Source organism: Heterodontus francisci, chromosome 2 (genome assembly GCF_036365525.1).
Source record: "Heterodontus francisci isolate sHetFra1 chromosome 2, sHetFra1.hap1, whole genome shotgun sequence".
In the NCBI taxonomy this organism is placed as follows: Eukaryota; Metazoa; Chordata; class Chondrichthyes; order Heterodontiformes; family Heterodontidae; genus Heterodontus; species Heterodontus francisci.
This window is the reverse complement of record NC_090372.1, coordinates 81,779,619-81,802,643: the sequence shown is the minus strand read 5'-3', so window position 1 is coordinate 81,802,643 and position 23,025 is coordinate 81,779,619. Positions and strand designations below refer to the sequence as shown.

The following is a 23,025-nucleotide window of genomic DNA, read 5'->3' as shown; positions in this document are numbered from 1 at the left end:
GGTCACGTCGCATATTTTAAGTAGTTTTAACTGAGTTAGAGTTTTAAGGTTAACAAACTTATACCTTTCTTGTTTAAATCTGAGAGCCTGTCTGGTTGATTTCTTTACAATTACAATTAGAGAACAGTGAGCAATAACTCACTGAGGAGAAGCTAAAAACACTGTTTTAAAAGTTGAACTCTGTTACGGCCAAACCAGGAAAAGGCCAAGAGGGGAGCCCTAGACCCCTTCCTCACCTGGTCGTAACACAAGAATTTGAGTAGTGTCATGCTGGGTGGATGTTGCCATGTAGATGGGCATCGCTACTCAGAATTTGAATATTGTACTTTGTTTCCCATTTACTTTTTCATTTTGATTTCCTTTATTGCATTTCTTCCCATTGTTTGCTTATTTCCCCTTTTGTTCATTTTACCATTTCTTTTGGCACTTTTCTCCCTTATCTGGCCATATGGCAATACAGGTAATAAAGTAGTTCCAGGATTGCTGAGCTGTGTGGGTATGTTCTGGCTCCATTACAGTGAAACAGTTTAAGCCTCCAGTGCTAACGGATGATAGATAATAGCATACTGCTAAAGTGCATTGAGTTCTGTCCAATCACAACAGATTTTCAAGCCTAATGACAACTATGACCACCGTTTAATGCTTTAGTAAAGTTCTTTGAAATCACTGTATCCAGGTAATGTCATAGAGTCGTACAGCATAGAAACAGGCCCTTTGGCCCACCGCGTCCATGCCGACCATAATGCTTATCTATACTAATCCCACCTGCCTGCATTAATTCCATATCCCTCAATGCCTTGCTCATTCAAGTACCTGTCCAGATGCCTCTTAAATGTCGCTACTGTTCCTGCCTCCACCACCTTCTCAAGCAGCTCATTCCAGATACCCACTATTCTTTGTGTGAAAAATTTACCCCTTTGATCCCCTTTAACCTTCCTCACTCCCTTAAATCTATGCCCTCTAGCCCTACCATGGGAAACAGACTCTGGCTATCTACCCTATCTATGCCTCTCATAATTTTATATACCTCTCTCATGTCCCCTCTCAACCTCCTTAGCTCCAGGGAAAACAGACCCAGCCTATCCAATCTCTCTTTATAACTCAAGCCCTCCAAACCAAGCAACATCCTTGTGAATCTTTTCTGCACCCTCTCTAGCTTAATCACATCTTTCCTGTGGTGTGGTGACCAGAACTGTACACAGTACTCCAAATGCGGCCTAACCAACGTTATGTACAACTGTAACATGATGTCCCAACTCTTGTACTCAGTGCCTCGGCCGATGAAGGCAAGCATGCCATTCGCCTTCTTCACCACCCTGTCTACCTGTGTTGCCACTTTCAGAGAACTATGTACTTGCACCCCAAGGTCTCTTTGCTCAACAACACTCCCCAGGGCCCTGCCATTCACTGTATATGTCCTGCCCTGGTTTAACTTCCCAAAATGCATCACTTCACACTTGTCTGCGTTAAATTCCACTTGCCAATCCCTTGCCCACTTTCCCAGTTGATCTATATCCTGTTGTAACCTTAGACAACCTTCTTCACTGTCCACTATACCACCAATTTTGGTGTCATCTGCAAACTTACTAATCATGCCCCTTACATTCACATCCAAGTCATTAATATATATGACAAACAACAGAGGGCCCAGCACCGATCCCTGTGGCACACCGCTGGTCTCCGGCCTCCAATCTGAAAAACAACCCTCCACTACCACCCTCTGCCTCCTATCACCAAGACAATTTTGTATCCAATTTGCTAGCTCACCCTGGATCCCATGTGTTCGAACCTTCTGGACCAGCCTACTATGCGGGACCTTGTCAAAAACATGGTATTGTTTGCTGCTGCTGGCTGAAGTATGTGCCAGTACTATATGTGACCCTATGTTTTTTAATTTAGGAAACAAGATTGTGTCATCAAATAGCTAAACCAAACAGGTACTTTCCATGAATTAGTTATTGCCCTAAATAAGGACTCAGTTGCCTTTTGGGTTAGATGGTGAAGACGTTTTCCATGTGTTCCCTTGGTCCTGATTTTAATACTTTTATGTGTGCGTTTGATCAGTCAGCCCCTTTAAAGGGATCCAGCCGTACACGTTGTGAAGCGCAAGATAAATATTTTGCATCTATTGTAATATTCACAAGAACCAATGCAGTAATAACTTTTGACTGACTTAAACCATCTCTATCATTACAGCTTTTACCAAATGCTGCCAGAAAAATGGCTTTCTTATGGTTGTAAAATGCAGAGAAGAAAATGCTGCACTGAAGGAATGTCTGACTGACCAGTGAGTATTGTACTGTGCCATGATGGATTCATTTTAAACAGTGTATCAAGAGCTCTGCTTTAATGTGAATTACAATCATAATTAATAATATATGTTGCATTTTCAGCATTTAAATCCAGGTCTGTGTTACTCTTTTCAGCATTATGTTCTGGAGGGAACAGACAAGACAATGTATTTAGTGCAGTATTAAGAAAAGCATGTAGGCCTAAATATTGACATTCTGCAAACATGTTCACCTTGATAGTAAATTTTATCTAGCTGCTGTATTTTGGTTGAAGGCTGGGTGGGAGCGAAGGCGTACTTGAAAGCATCAACTATGGTGTAAACAATCTGATAGTTAAAGTTGTAGATTCACGATGATTCAAAATGGTGTGGTGGATTAAGTAGGGCTGGCCCATATGTACCATATGCTTTGAATGGAACCACTAGAGAGCATTATTTTCATATAATTTTTTGCAATAAAAATTTAATTTCAGGCCTTGACAGCGTTAAATGAAAGACAGGACACCAAGGCATGCATTACTAGCTTGAGAAACTGTCCCCCTAGATGGATCTTATGTCAAACTGAAATTAACCAAATATCCTCCATTCTGGAGTTGATTTTGGCTGTAGTCGAACCTGTGGAATACAATACAGTCTAGAGCTTATGATTTTACTAACTGGAATGTATACCAAACCATTCCTAGAGCTCAGAGGGAGTTATATGTTTTCAATGGCTGCACTGGATTCCTCATGAGTTAAGTTACTGAACATGTGGCAACTCTAAAAGTCACTGTTCTTATGATGCTATCAGTAAGTATCAGTATTATAGAAATAAACCTTTTTCAAAACAAGGCTGTAGAGCAGTGCTTTAGTTATAAATTGCTATTTGTTTTCTTCAGTTAGAACCTTACAAAGCATTTGATTTCAGGACTGATACCCCAGGTATCCTAAGACCTGGACAGTTGCATCTCTTAAGTTCTCCTGGATAAGAATACAATAGAAGCAGTTGCAGCTTCCAAAGTAAGAAATGTTACTTGGCCACCAAAACTTCAGACACTATTGGGCATCCAGGATCCAAGAAATTCAAGTCCTCCAAATTGTCTCTACGCCTTATACTTCATAGGTCCTCAGAAGAGACCACCATGCATCCAGAAGTGCCCCAATGTTGCCTGGAAGGAGGTCGGCACTTCCCCAAAGAGCCCTTTGGGTACAGCCGACCTCTTCCCATTGGGGACCTCCCATAGAGCACTCACCTCAGTTGATCTCAGAGCCTTGCACGTCAGAGGGATGAAATTAGATGATCTTCTATAAAGACCAGACTATCCCCTACCATCGCTGACAAATTTTGGTGTTGCCATTATCATGCTAGACCCCCATCTGCCAAGAATGAGGCATGTTAATTTTGTCATATGAACATTGATTTTTAAACTGTTGGAGCGAGGAAATGACTTGTTAAGCTTTCAGATGTGGCTGGAAATAACATTTGCATATGAAAAGACAGTGCTTAGAGGGACAAAGGGGCTATTCCCTGCTCCAATTTAACCTACAATGGACTTTGAGCACCAGGTATTGTGTGTAAGAAGAGAGGTTCCAGGCTCGGCTAAGGCAAGAGAATCCACAAACAGACGTGGTCAGAACAGCTAGTCACATGACTAACCTGCTTGGCAACCTGGGTTTTTTCTGAATTCAACTCCGAAAGACTGTTTGCTCCTGGAGTGAGAAGGCCTCTCCTTTCTGCTCCCATCTCTTTCGCACAAGCCTCTGGACCCACAGAGGACACATGAACTTCAAGACAGAAAAGTCTCCGACATCAAACAAGGTTTAAGAAGAATACCGGGCCCCAACGAAAAGCAAGACCTACCTACAATCAAAGACTTTACAGCGAGTTCGAAGAACAGTAATCAAAACCAACTTCAGATATCGCCTCAAACTTATCCACTTTATTTCTTCTCTTTTCTGTCTCTATCTGCATATGTGTATCGCATGGGCATGTCACATATCCATAGGCATTAACCAAATTAGAGTTTAAGTTCTATAAAGTTCAATCTTTTTGCTTTAAACCTAAGAAAACCTGTTTGGCTAATTTATTTGCCTTATCATTGGAAGTTGGTGAACAAGGATTCACTAAGGGGGAGCTAAAAATAAAATGGTCTTTTTAAAATTAAACCCTGTTGCAATAAGACCAGGTGAAGACTGAGAAGAAACCCTAGACCCCTTCCTCACCTGGTCGTAACACCAGCTTAGCCGATATCTTTCCCTAAAATCCAGTAATGCTTTGCAGACTCTGGCATGAGCCAATCCTTATAGATCCCTACCTCCATTCCCAACAGACACCAGAAGATAGATCATGGCCCTGTGTACTAGCATAGCAGACGTGAAGAGGATCTGGGATGAAATTTGGATGATCAGTTAGTTGAGGAGCAATGGCAAGAGGCATGGACCTAGACACCCTCAACAGCACCATCAGCATTAGAATGCAAGAATCTCAACTACACATACCACACAAGTATTATAGATTGCACACTTCATACCAAAACACTGCTGCAGGGGCTGAAGCCAGAAGCTTCACCGTCCTGCACATGTTCTGGTCATGTCTCAGGACAGATGGTAGCTTTGTGGTTATATTACTAGACTAGAGGCCTGGACTAATGCTCTGGAGATGTGTGTTCAGTCCCACCATGGCAGCTGGGGAATTTAAATTCAATTAGTTAAATAAATCTGGCATAAAAAACTAGTCTCAGTAATATTGACCATAAAACTTCTGGTTTGTAGTAAAAGCCCATCTGGTTCACTAATGTCCTTTAGGGAAGGAAATCTGTCATCCTTACGCAGTCTGGCCTACAGCTGACTCTCGATCCACAGCAATGTGGTTGACTCTTAGCTGCCTTCTGAAATGGCCCAGCAAACTAATCAGTTGTATTAAACTGCTACAAAGACATTTGATGAGAAAACCGGAAGGGCCGCCCAACATCAACCTAGGTACTGGACATGACTAAGGCACACCCAGCCCAGCTGATTCTGCAAAGTTCTCCCCACTGATATCTGGGAACTTGTGCCAAAATTGGGAGAGCTGTCCCACAAACTAGTCAAGCAACAGCCTGGCATAGTTATACTTGATCTCGACCTCACCAAAATATCTGTTGCAGTTGCAGCTACCAATGACAGTATTGGTAGGAATGATTGCCACACAGTTCTTGTGGAGACCAAGTCCCACCTTTAAGCTGAGCACATCCTGTGTGTGGCACGACCACCGTGCGAAATGGGTTAGATTCAGAACAGATCTAGCAGTTCAAAACTGGGCATTCGTGAGGCACTGTGGGCCATCAGCAGCAGCAGGATTATATTCTACCACAATCTGTAACCTAATGGCCTTGGCATATCCCCCACTCTACCATTGCCATCAAATCAGGGGACCAACCCTGGTTCAATGAGGAGTACAGGAGAGCATGTCAGGAGCAGCACCAGGCATACCCAAAATTGAGCTGCCTACCTGGTGAAGCTACAACACAGGACTACATGCTTACTAAGCAGCATGCTGTAGACAGAGCTAAGCAATCCCACAGTGGATCAGATCAAAGCTCTGCAGTCCTGCCACATCCAGTCGTGAATGTGATGAACAATTAAACAACTAATGGGGGAGAGGAGGAGGTCCAAGAACATTCCCATCCTCAATGATGGCAGAGCTCAGCACTTGAGTACAAAAAACAAGACTGAAGCCTTTGCAACCATCTTCTGCCAGAGTGCTGAGTGGATGATCCATCTCGGCTATCTCCTGAAGTCCCCAGCATCACAGATGCCAGTCTTCAACCAAATTGATTCACTCCATATAACATCAGGAAATGGCTGAGCATACTGGATACAGCAAAGGCTGTGGTCCCAGACAACATCCCCACTGTAGTGCTGAAGGCTTGTGTTCCAGCACTAGCTGTGCGCCTAGCCAGGCTGTTCCAGTACAGCTACAACACTAGCTTCCACCCAACAAAGTGGAAAATTGGCAAGCTACGTCCAGTCCACCAAAAGCAGGACAAGTCTAATCTGGCCAATTATCATCACATCAGTCTACTCTCAATCATCAGTAAAGTGATGGAAGGTGTCGTCAATAGTGGTAGCAAACAGCACTTAGTGAGCGATAATTGCTTACTGATGCACTGTTTGAGTTCTGCCAGGATCACTCTGTTCCAGGCCTCATTCCAGACTTGGTCCAAACGTGGACAAAAGAGCTGAATTCTGGAGGTGAGTTGAGAGTAACTGCCCTTGACATCATGGCAGCGTTTGACTAAATGTGGCATCAAGAAACTCTAGTAAAATTGAAGTCAATCAGAATCACTGGCTGAAGTCATACCTAGCCTAAAAGAAGATGGTTGTAATTGTTGGAGACCAATCATCTCATCCTCAGGACTTCACTGCAGGAGTTCCTCAGGACAGTGTCGTAGTCCCAACCATCTTCAACTGCTTCATCAATGACTTTCCCTCCATCATAAAATCAGAAGTAGGGATGATCACTGATGATTGCACAGTGTTTAGCTCCATTTGCAACTCCTCAGGTAATGAAGCTGTCCACGCCCACGTGCAGCAAGACCTGGGCAACATTCAGCTGGGCTGATAAGTGGCAAGTAACATTTGTGCCACACAAGTATCAGGCAATGACCACCTCCAACAAGAGAGAATCTAACTACCTCCCCTTGGCACCCAATGGCATTACCATTGCTGAATCCCCACCATCAACATCCTGGGAGTCACCAATGACCAGAAGTTTAACTGGACCAGCCACATAAATACCATAGCTACAAGAGCAGGTCAGAGCCTGGGAATTCTGCAGTGAGTAACTCACCTCCTGACTCCCCTGAGCCCGTCCATTTCCAACAAGGCACAAGTCCAAGAGTGTGATGGGATAATCCCAACTTGCCTGGGTGAGTGCAGCTCCAACAACACTCAATAAGCTTGACGCCAGCCCGGATAAAGCAGCCACCTTAAACATTCACTTCCTCCACCACCAGCACACAGAATCTAAAATAAGCAGTGTAACATTTAGGGCGTACTTCTGTTTTGCTCCTCTCCCCACCATAATCCAAGATTTGTACAAGAGTCCTCAAGCAATTGATGAGCCTCACCAGTGTGAGAAAGGGCTTGTCTCTTCCCTGCTGTCCCATCTGAGATGGATGTTCATTCCTGGGATTCAAACTTTGCAAATCTAGTCTAGAATCCACTGTAACAGTTGTGATATTTCTCATTGTGGCTAACATGAATACACTTGTCATTCAAATATTACTCATTAGAATTCTGAAGAATGAACATTGTAATCTTTCTATTTACTTAGAGAAAAAATGGCTGTAGAGTGAGAGAGTTTTCCTGACACACACAATTCTGAATTAGGCGAATGTAATCTTAGCTAGAACTGAAATTTTTAATTGCAAACAGCATCAGAATTGGCATCCAGAATCTGGATATGTGCAAATATCCATGACTGCTGTAAGAACTGCTCACTGAGGGATTCATTACATTAGTCAACTGAGAGGTTTTTTTCAGCTGAGAGATGTTATAGTAGTACAGACTAGCAGTAAGGACAGTAAACAAATTGGCCTGGATTTTACCATAAGAACAATGGTGAGGCTATCAGTGCATGTCATTACTGTGCAGTAAATTGGACAGCAACTTCTGGCACCCACACATGCACAGTTAAACACAGAAATCAGCAAGTTGCTGCCCAAGTTTCCCTGCTCCTCCACAAGCAATGCTCCTTGAAAGATACAAAGGGTTGGATTTTATCTGACCCTTGGAGACGAGCTGGGAGGTGGGGAAGTCACATAAAATAGTGTGGGGTAATGTTGGGCAACGTGCCCGATGTCCTGCCCCTTTGCCACTTTGTCTGCAGCGGGCAACGTGGCGGATGGGAAGTCTGCTGAAAGGCCAGTTAAGCCAATTAAAGTGGCCATGACGAACCACTTCAGAGCTGCCGCTCGCCCAATCTGTGGCCCACAGAGGGCCCCTCTGGCGGCGATGGCTGTCCCACAGCAAAATTCCCATCCTGTACCCTCACCAACCACCCCACCTACCCCCAATCCAGGACTTTCCTGACTGGCCCCAGCAACACCAACCCTACTTACCTCGGTCCCGGGTTGTCCTCCATCCTTTCTGTTCCGGTCCTCCTGCAATACCAGCAGTGGCCCCGGCTCCCAGTAGTGCTGCTGACCTGCTGGCCTCCAATTGGCTGGCAGCTCTAGGGGTGGGATTTCATCCCTTAAAGGGACGGCGTCCCCAATGGTGGGCTGTTAATTGCCTGCCCACCGTTGAATTCAGCTAGGGATCCAATGGAGGGCTGAGGTGGGGTCGCCCGCCACCAGGCCCCCTTCATCAATATAAAATTTAGCCCAAAGACCATGAAGTTGCAGTGCTTACCCACTAAATTAAAAAAAATTTAGTTTTTAAAACTTTTTTAACTTTTCTTTTATTATCCCTTATTCCCATCTTTCTTTACCTCTTATTTTACTTTCTGTACATAATTTTACATTGAATTAAATATTCTAACTTTAATTTCCTGCATCAGGTTCTGCGTGCTACAGTAAAGATTCTTCAGTTCGATTGGTTGAGGACACATGTCATTGATCGCCCTTTCATACGGGTCCCAGAACCCCTATAGAGTGTGCTGCACTCTTTTGGCTGCCTTATGACTGCAAATCGCAGCGTGAAAGCTCATAGAAAGTCTGTGAGCAAGTGTAAGCATAATGAACAGCGAGTGCCTTTCGTTCGCCGTTGACTGCAGAATCCAGGAGATTGTTTTTCATGAGAGCTAAGGAGGCTATTTTAGTTTACCCAGAACGAAATGAGAATACTGGGACTATTACTACTGTAAAGTTTGAGATTTAGTAGAGGTTTTTTAAAATTATGATTGCATTTGATTGACTATGGAAAGACAGTTTCATCTGGTTGTAGAGTCAGTGATGGTTCTTCAATTTAAAATTATCATTAAGAGTAAGGACAGATGTTGAAGAAACTCTTTATAGTGCACGCTGTTTGAGCATGGAATTCTTTGCCACAGAGCATAGTTGAGAGAGAGACTGTTGCGTGTTTAAAAGAAAAATTAGTTAAATATTTGAAGCACAGCTAGAATAAATTCCCCAGTAGGATTTTTTTCTTCTTTACCCAAGATTTTTGAGCACTTTTTTCCCATATTTAATTTCTGTGCTTGATTTCTATGCTGCTATTTTGCTGACAAGATGATATATTTAATGTATAACCTGCTAAATACATATTTCTTGTGTGTTCAGCTCAGCAGGCCAAATACTGAACTTGCAAATCCTGGGTAGTTCAGAAATTTCATGTGAAGATTTTAAAAGAAAAAGGTGTGAGAAATGTAACTGCTTTCAATTACACGAACACTAAAGGCTTGTAAGAAGGTTAACCAGGTGTGAGACATTAAGTAGAAAATATATGAAATTTCTATTGTCTGCAAATGGCCAAAAAAGAGTATCTTTCACTTTGCATACAGAGCCCAGCAAAGGAGTATTACCAGTGTCAAAAAAATTCAGAGAGTGTGATGCAACTTTGATATGGTGTGAAACCAGACTATTTTTTTCTCTTATTCTGATCAAAGCTTTGTTTCTGTCAATATCAAATTTTCCCACTTAATACAACTCTATTTGAAAAATAGTTCTTCATTATGTATTTTCTTGTGTCTGTATATGTATGTGTGTAATAAATATATACTATACCTAAAATAATTTATTGCTGGATTTCCAAACAACCGTACTGAAGGGTGGCTTTGCTCTCTCCCAACCTCAAACCCTGGATGAATTTTTGGAAGAGAGAGACAGCAATATTGGGATCCTTGTGGGCATTAGGTACTCTGAGACCAAGTATAATGTGGCAAAATACGGACTATTCTCCCTCTATGCAGCAAATTTCATATTTCAGAGGAGCATGCATTTTCCTATTTCACACACCAGCTATTTTGTGCTCTAGTATTGTTCCCTCTTCTCTCAACTGTGATCCAAATTAGGACTGTTATAAAATTGGACCTTTACAATAAGGTGGAGCATCTGGATGACATTCAAATCTAGTTCCAAGAGGTGAAAAGGCAGTGAACTGGATTTTGCAGTCTGTGGTGAAGCAATGGCACTCACCGCTGACCTCAGAGAGCTGCCCAAAAAGATCAAGCGATCTTTGTGGCGCGAACTTCCCCTTTCCCAACATCAGTTTGAATCTGGTGCCAAGTCTGGGGGATCTCCATATGTCCAGCAACAGTGATGTCAACAAGCAGGGTAGGCAGCCAACTGCATTGAAGTATTTTCACAAAAAGTAAACCAGGAAGTAAAAGCCATTGAATCCCTTCACTTTGAATTTTACTGATAGCAAAATAAATGATTGGGATATACACATGCGATTAAGGTACAAGCTAAAATAAAACTTTACGAAATTATTTTTAAAAATATGTGGAATTTCTTACCATAATGGAAGTACTTGCCATTCAACAAATATAAAATTGCTCTTCAGGGGCCATGAAGCTGTTTAGCAGTAATTATGAATGTAATATTCTGTTAAAAAAACCCGGTTACAGCTCATTCAACAAAGGAATAATGTTTTTTAAGGATTTTACAGTGAGACTAAGTGTAAGAGTGGAAATTTTCGTCGGTTCAGTGATTGCTAATTGATTGCAGTCTGGGGGTCTTCAACAGCCTACCCATTGGGGAAGCATTGAATCACTGACAGCAACTTCTGGATTTCCCTGTTTCACTGCACATGTCCGACTCCAGATGTTGATGAAAGGTTATCAGCCTGAAACGTTAACTCTGTTTCTCTCTCCACAGATGCAGCCAGACTTGCTGAGTATCTCCAGTATTTTCTGTTTTTATTTCAGATTTCCAGCATCTGCAGTATTTTGCTTTAATTCCAGAAGTTGCTGTCAGTTTCAGAGAAAGTAATGATGGTGAATGCCAACAGTTTCACTGTCATTACCACTGCAAAATCCAGGCCAGTCTATTAACTCTACAGCATGAGCAAGTGGGGTTTGACTTTTCCTCATTTAAATGTTTTTAAACAAGTGTTGATTATTAAGGCTTACACAAGAATAGTGTCCACTGGACTGGAGAACTGCTGGATGTTAGAAGCAGAATGGATCTGTGCTTTCAGCAGAAGAGGGGAGAAAGGGCAAAAAAACCCTCAAAAATATTGTGTCTTTATAGTCGAGATTTTTTCCTTTTATTTAGTCAGAGGTCTTGGCTTCAATTCAAAAAGTAAAAAAAATAGGAAAATACCATAGCCCTAGGATAATTTACCAACAGACATACTCTCATTTCATTTTCTTAAATCAATTCAAATCATCTTTGCTAATTCAATACTTGATCTATATTATTTTGAATATGGCTCAAAATATGGCCCGGCAAGCATTAAAGTGCTCAGTTTTTTTCAATTCTCCTATTTAAAAGCCAATTTAATCATAAAGTCATTTATAGCACAGAAGGAGGCCATTCGGCCCATCAGTTCTATGCTGGCTCTCCACGGAGGAATCCAGTGAACCCATTCCCCCAGTCAATCCCCGTAGTCCTACAAGTTTATTTCCTCAAGTGCCCATCCAATATCTTTTTAGAATTATTGATTGTCACCACTTCCACCACCCTCATGGACAGCGAGTTCCGGATCATTATCGCTCACTGCATAAAAAAGTTCTCCCTCACAATTCCCCCTGCATCTCTTGCCCAAAACGCTCAAACTGTGTCCCCTAGTCCTTGTACCATCAGTTAATGGGAACAGTCTTTCCTTGTCTAACTTATCTAAGCCTGTCATAGTCTTGTGCACCTCTATCAAATCTGCCCTCAATCTCCTTTGTTGTAGGGAGAACAACCCCAGATTTTCCAACCTACGCTTGTAACCAAAGTCCCCCATCCCTGGAACCATTCTGGTAACTCTCCTCTGCACCCTCTCAAGGACCCTGACATCTTACCTAAAGTGTGTGACCAGAACTGGATGCAATACTGTGGTTGGGGCCTAACCAGACCTTTATAAAGATTCACCATAACTTACCTGCTTTTGTACTCTGTGGGCTGAATTTTACCTTAGGCGGACGGGAATACGCCACCAACGTAAAAGTTAGTGGCGACCCTGCTTCCGCCTAGCCCGGGTATCCGTCCCTTATTTTACGGGCCCCGGGCTTTAATTGTCCCGAGGCAGGACTTCCACCCACTTGAAGGAGGAAGTTCCGCCTCATTGAGCTGCTGGCCAATCAGCGGGCTGGCAACTCTTAGTCCCGGCAGCGCCATCGGGAGCGGTGGCCACTGCTGGGACTGCAGCCTAGCCAACCACATGGAGCCATGAGTGAACTTAAGTTGGGCATGCCTCACCAAGGGGATCGGTCATGCCTTGGTGAGGTTAGGGTGTTCGTTTTGGGGGAGGGGGGCACCTTGGGTCCCGGGGGTGTGTTGGGAGGTGGGGGCGGCCTTCAATCGGGAACCCTGTGCCCGACTGCCATGGCACCCCCCCACCCAGCTCACATAAAGGCCGCGGACGGCCTTTCATGTCTCTAGCACACCCGCTTGCCATGGGCAAAATACCTGTGGAGGCGGGTGAGGGCCCTTGATTGGCCTCGGGCAGGGCGGGCTGTTTCCTCCCCGCCCCCCCCTCCCCACTTGACCGCCGTAAAGTTGGCCGGAGGCGGGAGCAGGGCGGGAAGGCCTCCCAGAGCCTCCTGCTCAATTTTACACTGGTCCCACGCCACCATCCAACCTGCTGGGGCAGTGTAAAATTCAACCCCGTGCCTCTATTTATGAAACCCAAGCTCTCATATGCTTTCCTAACCACTCTCTCACTATGTCCTGCTACCTTCAAGGATCGATGCACATACACCTCCAGATCCCTCTATTCCTGCACACTCTTTAGAACTGTGCCGTTATGTCTATATTGCCTCACCCTATCCCTTCTGCCAAAATGCATCAGCTCATACTTGTCTGTATTAAATTCCTCTGCCACTTGTCTGCCCATTCTGCTAGCCTATCTGTGTTGTCATGCAGGCCCCCCACCTGCCAAGAATGAGGCACATGTTATTTCGCCACATGAGCATTGAAATTTAAAATTGCTGCTGAGAGGAAAAGAGGGCCTATCACAAGGAATTGCCAAGCCCCTGACTGGAAAGGCATTTGCCTAGTAGCAGACAGTATTTGGAATGGACAAAGGGGCCATTCCCTGCTCCAATTTAATCCACAATGGACTTTTGATTACCAGACGTTGAAGGTGGAGAGGCTAGCATTCTAGGTTAACTGCTAAGATGGCCGAATACACAAACAGACATGGTCAGACCAGTTTAGTCATATGACTGACTGACGGAGTTTTTGAATTTGAACTTACCACAGAGAATTTGAACTCAGAAAGCTGTTTGTTCCTGGACTGAAAAGATCTCTCTCCTGTCTGCTCTCATCTCTTTCTCACGGAAACGAAGACTAATAGAAGACACATGAATCCCAAGAGAGAAAAGTATTCTACAGTGAACAAGGTTTAAGAAGAATAGTGGGCCCCAACGAAAAGCAAGCGTACCTACAATCAAGGACTACAGCGAGCTCGAAGCACAGTAAAAACCCCTCTTCAGAGATTGCCTCAAACATTTTTACTTTATTTTTCTTCTCTTTTCTGTCTCAGTTTGCATGTGTGTATCGCGTATGCATGCTAGCTTGGAGCGCGGCGTATCCATAGGCGTTAACCGAATTCGTGATTAAGTTTAAGGTTTAATAAATTTCACTTTTCTTCTTTAAACCTAAGAAAGCCTGTATATGCACATTTCCTTGCCTTATAATTGGAAAGTGGTGAACATGGATTCACCAAAGGGGGAGCTCAAAACATAGTGAGTTTAAAAATTAAACCCTGTTACAATAAGACCAGGTGAAGGCTGAAAAGACCCCTAGACCCCTTTCTCACCTGATCGTAACAATGCCCTTTTAGAAACATAGAAAAAATAGGGGCAGGAGTAGACCATTCGGCCTTTCAAGCCTGCTCCACCATTCAATACGATCATAACTGATCATCCAAACTCAGTAACCTGTTCCCGCTTTCTCCCCGTATCCCTTGATTCCATTAGCCATAAGAACTATATCTAACTCTTTCATGAATATATTTAATGATTTGGCCTCAGCTGCTTTCCGTGATAGAGAATTCCACATGTTCACCACTCTCTGGGTGAAGAAATCTCTCCTCATCTCAGTCCTAAATGGCTTACCCCTTATCCTTAGACTGTGACCCCTGGTCCTGGACCCCCCACCATCGGGAACATCCTTCAAACATCTAGTCTGACCAGTCCTGTTAGAATTTTGTAAGTTTCCATGAGATCCCCTCTCATTCTTCTAAACTCTCACGAATACAAGCCTAATCGACCCAACCTCTCGTAATACATCAGTCCTGCCATCCCAGGAATCAGTCTGGTGAACCTTTGCTGCATTCCCTCCATAGCAAGAACATCCTTCGTCAGATAAGGAGACCAAAACTGCACACAATATTCCAGATATGATCTCACCAACGCCTTGTATAATTGCAGCAAGACATCCTTGCTCCTGTACTCGAATCCTCTCACTATGAAGGCCAACATACCATTTATCTTCTTAACTGCCTGTTGCACCTGCATGCTTACTTTCAGCGACTGGTGCACAAGTACACCCAGGTCTCGCTGCACCTCCCCATTTCCTAATCTATCACCGTTCAGATAATCTGCCTTTTTGTTTTCGCCACTGAAGACTTTTTCCCAGGGCGGAAAGGGCTATCACCAGGGGGCATAATTTTAAGGTGATTGAAGGAAGGTTTCGGGGAGATGTCAGAGGTAGGTTCTTTACACAGAGTGGTGGGTGCGTGGAATGCACTGCCAGCGGTGGTAGTGGAAGCAGATACATTAGGGACATTTAAGCGACTCTTGGATAGGTACATGGATGATAGTAGAATGAAGGGTATGTAGGTAGTTTGATCTTAGAGTAGGTTAAAGGGTCAGCACAACATTGTGGGCCGAAGGGCCTGTACTGTGCTGTACTGTTCTATGAAGTGGATAACCTCACATTTATCCACATTATACTGCATCTGCCATGTATTTGCCCACTCACTCAACCTGTCCAAATCACACTGGAGCTTCTCTGCATCCTCCTCACAGCTCACACTACCACCCAGCTTTGTATCGTCTGCAAACTTGAATCTTCTTTGGCCTCCTTATCTCGAGAGACAACTTGAATATATTACATTTAATTCCCTCATCTGTATCATTAATATATATTGTGACTATCTGGGGTCCTAGCACTGATCCCTGCAGTAACCCATTAGTCACTGCCTGCCACTCAGAAAAAGATCCATTTATTCCTACTCTTTGTTTCCTGTCTGCCAACCAGTTCTCTATTCCTGTCAGTACCTTGCCCCCAACCCCATGTGCTTTAATTTTGCAAGCTAATCTCTTATGTGGGACCTTATCGAAAGTCCAAATACACCACATCCACTAGTTCTCCCCTATCTATTCTCCTTCTTACATCCTCAAAAAATTCCAGTAGATTTGTCAATCATGATTTCCCTTTCGTAAATCCATGTTGACTTTGACTGATGAAGAGTCACTGACCTGAAACGTTAACTCTGCTTCTCTCTCCATGGATGCTGCCAGACCTGCTGAGTACTTCCAGCATTTCTAGTTTTTATTTCAGATTTCCAGCATCTGCAATATTTTGCTTTTATTTTATTGACTTTGTCCGATCCTGTCATTGTTTTCCAAGTGCTCCGCTGTTACATCTTTTATAATGGACGCTAAAATTTTCCCCACTACTGGTGTCAGGTTAACTGGTCTATAATTCCCTGTTTTCTCTCTACCTCCTTTTTTAAATAATGGGGTTACATTAGCTACCCTCCAATCTGTTGGAACTGTTCCAGAGTCCATAGAATTTTGAAAAATTACAAGCAATGCATCTACTATTTCTCAGGCCACTTCCTTAAGTACTCTGGGATGTAGATTATCAGGCCCTGGGGATTTATCGGCCTTCAATCCCATCAATTTCCCTAACACCATTTCCCTACTAATACTGATTTCATACAGTTCCTCCTTCTCACTAGACTCTATGCCCCCAACATTTCTGGGAGGTAATTTGTGTCCTCCTTTGTGAAGACAGAACCAAAGTATGTATTTAATTGGTCTGCCATTTCTTTGTTCCCCATTATAAATTCCCCCGTTTCTGACTGTGAAGGACCCACACTTGTCTTTACTAATCTTTTTCTCTTCACATATCTATAGAAGCTTTTATAGTCAGTTTTTATGTTCTCTGTAAGCTTACTCTCATAATACTCTGTTATCCCCTTCTTATTAAATCCCTTTTTCCTCCTTTGCTGTATTCTAAACTGCTCCCACTCCTCAGGTTTGCTGCTTGTTCTGGCCATTTTATATTTATCCTCCTTGGATCTAATACTATCCCTAATTTTTTTTGTAAGCCACGGTTGAGCCACCCTTCCTGTTTTATTTTTGCGCCAGAGAGGAATGAACAATTGTTGTAATTCATCCATGCACTCTTTGAATGCTAGCCATTGCCTATCCACTGTCAACCCTTTAAGTAACGTACCCCAATCTATCATAGCCAACTCACGCCTCATACCTTCATAGTTTCCTTTATTTAGATTCAGAACCCTAGTCTCGGAATCAATTCTCTCACTCTCCATCTTAATGAAGAATTCTATCATGTTATGATGCAGGTGGTTTGTATCATCCTCACTGTTTGCCACTCCTCCAATTTCGGTATCATAGGCAAATTTTGAGATTGTACTTTGTATTCCGAGATCCAAGTCATTTACATGTAGCAAAAATAAGCAATGGTCCTAGCACTGACCCTTGGGGTTCACTGTCTACCATCCTCCAGTCTGAAAAACAACCATTTACCATGACTTGCTGTTTTCTGTCCTTGAAACAATATTTTTATCCAATTGGACACTGGCTCTCCTATTCCATGAGCCTCAATTTTGTTAACAAGCTCTTTATGTGGTACTTTATTAAACGCTTTCTTAAAATCCATATTGATAATATCTACCGCATTCCCTTCATCAACTTTCTCTGTTACTTCATCAAAAAATTCAGTTAGATTAGTCAAGCAAGATCTGCCTTTTACAAATCTGTGCTGGCTTTCCTTAATTAGCTCAAAGTGCCTGTTGATTTTTTTTTTCCCCCTGATTATTGTTTCCAAAACCTTGCCCACCACTGATGTTAAATTAACTGGCCTGTAGTTGATAGGACTGTCCTTACACCCTTTCTCGAATAAGGCTGTCATATTTGCCACTCTCCAATCCTTTGGCACCGCCCCTGTATCTAAGGGAAGATTGGAAGATTATGGCAACCCCTACTGCTATCTCCATTCCCACTTCCTTTAGAAACATGGGATGCAATCCATCTGGACTGGGTGACTTATCTACCTTAAGCATTGCCAGCCTTTCCAGTAACTCCTCACTCTCAGTTTTTGCCCGATCCATTGCCTCTACTCTCTCTGTTTCTACCAATATTTTGTCAGATTCCTCTTCCTTAGTAAACACCGATGTAAAGTACTCATTAAGTATTCTAGCCTTACCCTGTGCCTCTAAGCATATATTACCCTCTTTGCCCCACTCCACCTCTTACTACCTGCTGAATAAATGCTGATAGGAGATTTTTGGGTTCCCTTTTACGTTGACTGCCATTCTATTCTCATATTCTCGTTTTGCCAGTCTTATTTTCCTCTTCACCTCCCCTCTCAACTTATTGTATTTGGCCTGGTTCTCACTTGAAGAATTCACCTGGCCTGCATCATACCCCCATTTCTTTGTTTCATCATAATCTCTATCTCCCTTGTCATCCAAGGAACCCTTTTTTTGTTTCACTTAACCTTTCGCCTTTGTTGGAATGTACCTAGCCTGTACCTGAAGGACCTTTTTCCTTAAAGTTGACCCATTGTTCCATTACAGTTTTTCCTGTTAGTCTTTGGTTCCATTTTATCCTGGCTAGATCCCTTCTCATCACATTAAAATTAGCCCTCTTCCAATCTAGCCATTCTACCATAGATTGTTCTTTACTGCATAGCAAGTCTAAACTTAATGATACAATGATCACTGTAATCAGACTGTAAATAAAGCTTAAAGTTGGTTTGTTTGATCAAATTTTCTTAATATCTTCTATATTAGGAGAATGTTGAGTTAAGTGTTAAAAAGTGTTTAACACTTTCCTTACATGGGGATAGTTTTCTTCAACCAGTTTAGTTCCTTTTCAAACATTGTAAGTAGAAATTGTAATGCACACAAAGATTTAGTAAATGACACATTCACTTTATGCAAGTAGTAAGCACTATAATTTTGAAAATTAGTAATTGTCGTTGTTAGTTTCACCTCAGAGAAAACTAAACTCGAGTTTAGAAAATCTTCAAGTATATTTTAAATTGTAATGGCATGATAATTGCTTAAAAAGACAGACATTTTAGAAAATTGATCTTTTACTTTGAGTCTGTTTCCAATGCAACCTACATTCAAATATGTTATGGTTCACTGGGTAAATCCCATGTGACTCATCATTACACACTTTAGATACATCACATCAAATCAGTACACACTTTGGGCTGGACCTTGTTCCCGGTCCGATGTTGGATTCCATGGTGTGGGGGGGGGGGGGGGGTGGTATCTGGTTGTCCTGGTAACCAAGATTCCTGTCTTGTCTTTAAGCAGAGTTGATGTGAGGTCACATGACTTCTATGACTCCATCTTACACTACATTAAAAATCACAGTTTTTAAAGCATAATCATGCTACAAAGTCCAGCATTTATAACATTTGTGATGGTTAATTTTCAGTGACAGAGTTTGACTGGCAGTAATTAACACTGGCCTCTTTTCTTTGGCCTCCAGGCGCTTACCCATTGTCTCTCGAGATAAGGAGGCCAAAGAAAATTAACACTTGCCACATCATTAAAATGGTACTTGAACAGGCAAGAGTTAACTTTCTGTGGCTAGTTTAGTTCGCATCTACTATGCTAATACAGCAACTTGGCGCCATTCAATGCCTGTCAATGTTGAGACAGAAAGCAAGATGCCGTTTTTGGGAAGCTAACAGCAGAATGGCGCACCTCAACACATCTTGCCCAAAGTTGCTGTACTATTTGCTCATAAATAACATAAGTAAGTGCCATTAGCCTCACCCTATTTTGAAATCAAAATCTGTGCCATTATTTGTGTATATAATGCACAACATTGAGTCCAAATACAGGTGCTCCTGATGAATACACGCTACTAATTTGCAGGAACTCGTATGTTATGTGTCCTAACATTTATAACACGTATTCATTCCCAGAGTATCTGCTGCACCCATTCGGGGTATACCATGTTACTGTGCAGTCCCAAGTAAAAACATGTACCCCTGACTGTGACATAATTGTCTGATTTTAATAACATACCCAACATGTAAACTGTTAAAACGAGTAAGTAATTTCCTAAGCCATTGACCTCTGGATTCTGATAAATATGTTTAGCTTCATAGAGTCTTTGCTGCAGTCAGATTATTGGTACTTTTTAATGGTGTGTGTGAACTTCCAAGATACCTGGAAAATGTTACTCTTTACAAAATATAGAAAATATTTTCAGTGCTGTATGGGAAATATAAAGTGCTTTTTAAAAAGGTAATTCTTTTACATAATATACTCCAATTGTTTTTCTTTGTTTTTCCATTACATTTTACTGTAAATTAATCTTACTTTAAAGTAATGTTTGTCATATTCTTTAATTTTAAGTTATAAAGATTCAGCATTATATGAAGAATGTAAACAAGAATATCTGAAAGAAAGGGAAGAATTCCGACAAACTGGCATTCCTTCCAAGAAAAGACAGCAGAAAGTGTCAAGTAGCGTGTAGCTGAAGGTTGCAATATCTCCAATACAAACCTGGTGCCACATCAAGAAACAAGAACCAACAGAGGGAACATATACGTGAAACCTGCTAATTATGAGGTGAAGAGTGATTCATCATGTTTGAAATGTACAATTTATAATCTCATTTAATTGCTACATTTAAACCAGATTGATTTTTGTAAGTTTTGTAAATTGTGCAATTGAACTTATTACTGTTTACTGTACAGTAATCAATGCTTTTTCTGATTTTATAGTGTGCAGTATGAAAATCTCGTGCATTTATTTTATTTTGTTTTTTGCATGCTGGGTCCCTTGATTATAGACTTGAGTGTAATCCTGTCAGTTAAATGTCTGAACATGTTTAATCAGCAGATTATCCAAATATTCTGGAGAATAAAGTATATCTTTCTCAATCCGATCAATGAAAAACTATTTTATTTTAAATGCTAAATTTGTGTGTATTTAGTTACTCTGAGATGCATTTTGTTACCTTAAGTAAATTGTGAATTGATACTTTGGCAACATTGTGAACAGAAGATAGATTTTGAGAATCCTCTGGCTACAGCTACCAAATTGGCTGCTGCTTTTTTTGGAGAATAGTTCTGGGCAGCTTTCAATTTTGTCCACAAAATGGAAGTTTTAAGCAATGGGTTGCCAAGATCCCTTGAATTAATCAAACATTGGTCACCATTCACAGGAGAATTGGCTTGTCAATGTGCTGGCACCATATCATGTCAAAATCCAACTCCGTGTGCTGTTGAACACCCAGTTCTTGCTATGGTTATAATCTGTTTCCTTGTCGGGATGGAAGCAACTGCAACTTATTACCAAGTCCCCTTCTGACATACATACAATCCTCAACAGATAACCCAATCTAATGTTGAAATATATTCTTTTTACAAGCCTAATGGGATTTGGGTGAGAATTAAAGGTTACTGCTGTGTATGGCAGTTGGGTTGAAGGCAGATTACTATCGTAGATCTCAAATTGCCAAATAAAAAGTCTTGAGCAATGCAATCCAGTCAAAGGTTATAATACCATAAGTCCCAAGTGCAAAACTTGAGTTGTTTATGTAGTTTTCTGAATACACTTGCAAGCATCTTAATTTTTTTAAAACTTTGATCCTTTATTTTTAACAATTATATAGCAAACGTACAACCATCTTTTTTTTTATAGAGATACAGCACCGCAACAGGCCCTTCGGTCCACCGAGTCTGTGCCGACCATCAACCACCCATTTATACTAATCCTACATTCCTACAACATCCCCACCTGTCCCTATATTCCCCTACCACCTACCTCTACTAGGGGCAATTTATAATGGCCAATTTACCTATCAACTGCAAGTCTTTGGTGGTGGGAGGAAACGGGAGCACCCGGCAAAAACCCACGCAGACACAGGGAGAACTTGCAAACTCAACACAGGCAGTACCCAGAATTGAACCCGGGTCGCTGGAGCTGTGAGGCTGCAGTGCTAACCACTGTGCCACTGTGCTGCCCATCTATGGCATGCCTTTCTGTACCAAAGCTTTGTCAATACTGCCATGTTACTGCTGTTCATGAATGAATCATTCACTTTCCCCATGACTTTTTCCCTTCTGTGGGAAAGCACCCCACTCCTTCAGTTATTTCTGAGATTGAGATTTTGTCACGTTGAGAACCATGAGCACTAACTGACCTCTTGTTACTCAATGGTACGTCATGTTAATACACCATATGCTATGCCAGCTGAATTTTAAGCAAAAAGTCTATGAATGCTGCGAACTTAGCATCTGAGAGAAGAGAAGTAAACCATTAGATAGGATATAAAGCTGTCCATTCCTATTCTGATTGTGCCTTTACATCATTTTCTGTTCTCACAGTTTGCATTAGGGTTTGACCTTATTTTGGGACGGAGAAACAGCATACTATTTGGCCCTGAATTTCCTTGATGTCAATTACAGTATGGTTGCACTGCAGAGCTCTGATGAAACTTAAATATAGGTACTGTGTAAGTTGCTGGAATTCCCCTCCAGGAAACCTCTATGCAACAATGGTGTAACTCTTTAAAAGACACTCACCAGCATCTGAACACTGTCTGACAGCAAGGTAAGCAGCTGACAAGTGGTTTTGCTGGCAATTTCCACCAAATCATTTGGTGGCATCTCTTACCCACAGCATCACTCCAGACTGGCACCATCATGCTTGGTTAGATGCCAGCTATGCCCAATAGGAACAATACCAAATAACAGGCAGAAGTACAAGACAGGAGTCTCACATTCCTGGGTTTTTCTTTCACCAAGCTGGACCCCAACATCAATTGTACTGCTGGCAGAGGGGCTCGCATTAGAGTCATAGAGAGATACAGCACCAAAACAGGCCCTTTGGCCCACCAAGTCTGCGCCAACCATCAGCCACCCATTTATACTAATTCTACATTAATCCCATTTTCCGTGTCACATCTCCACCTTCCCTCAATTCTCCTACCACCTACCTACACTAGGGACAATTTTTACAATGGCCAATTTACCTATTAACCTGCAAGTATTTGGCATGTGGGAGGAAACCTGAGCACCTGGAGGAAACCCACACAGTCAAAGGGAGAACTTGCAAACTCCACACAGGCAGTACCCAGAACTGAACCCAGGTCGCTGGAGCTGTGAGGCTGTGGTGCTAACCACTGTGCCACCCATTAGCGCTAACACCCAACTCCCTCACAGCTAGTCACAGTGCAGAAAGAACTGAAAGTAATTCATGATGGCAGGCAAGGGTATCATGTCAATAGCCTTTCCTCCCTGCTGACCCTAGGTACCAGCAGACCTTTCACCCTCTTAAAGCAGCACTCGTGCTACTAACCCATCACACTTCATTCTGAGTAACGATACCTGCAACTCCCCTAACACCTATCCTGCGCAAACCCAAAGCACCTTACTCCACTT

General features: G+C 42.2%; 1 protein-coding gene across 3 annotated transcripts in view; it reads left to right on the top strand.

Moving 5' to 3' along the window:
• The window catches only part of cmc1 (C-x(9)-C motif containing 1), a 118,817-nt gene extending 98,278 nt beyond the window's left edge, over window positions 1-20,539 (top strand). Inside the window, exons 2-3 of one of the 3 annotated variants that reach the window (XM_068059715.1) lie at window positions 2,197-2,287; window positions 19,991-20,539. In XM_068059715.1, the coding sequence (XP_067915816.1) occupies window positions 2,197-2,287; window positions 19,991-20,111 (212 nt within the window). In that variant the 3' untranslated portion in view covers window positions 20,112-20,539. Of the gene's footprint in view, window positions 1-2,196; window positions 2,288-9,534; window positions 9,879-19,990 lie in introns of those variants that run through there. The other 2 variants (XM_068059704.1, XM_068059709.1) reach the window with 2 other exon arrangements.
• The last annotated feature ends 2,486 nt before the right edge of the window (window positions 20,540-23,025 follow it).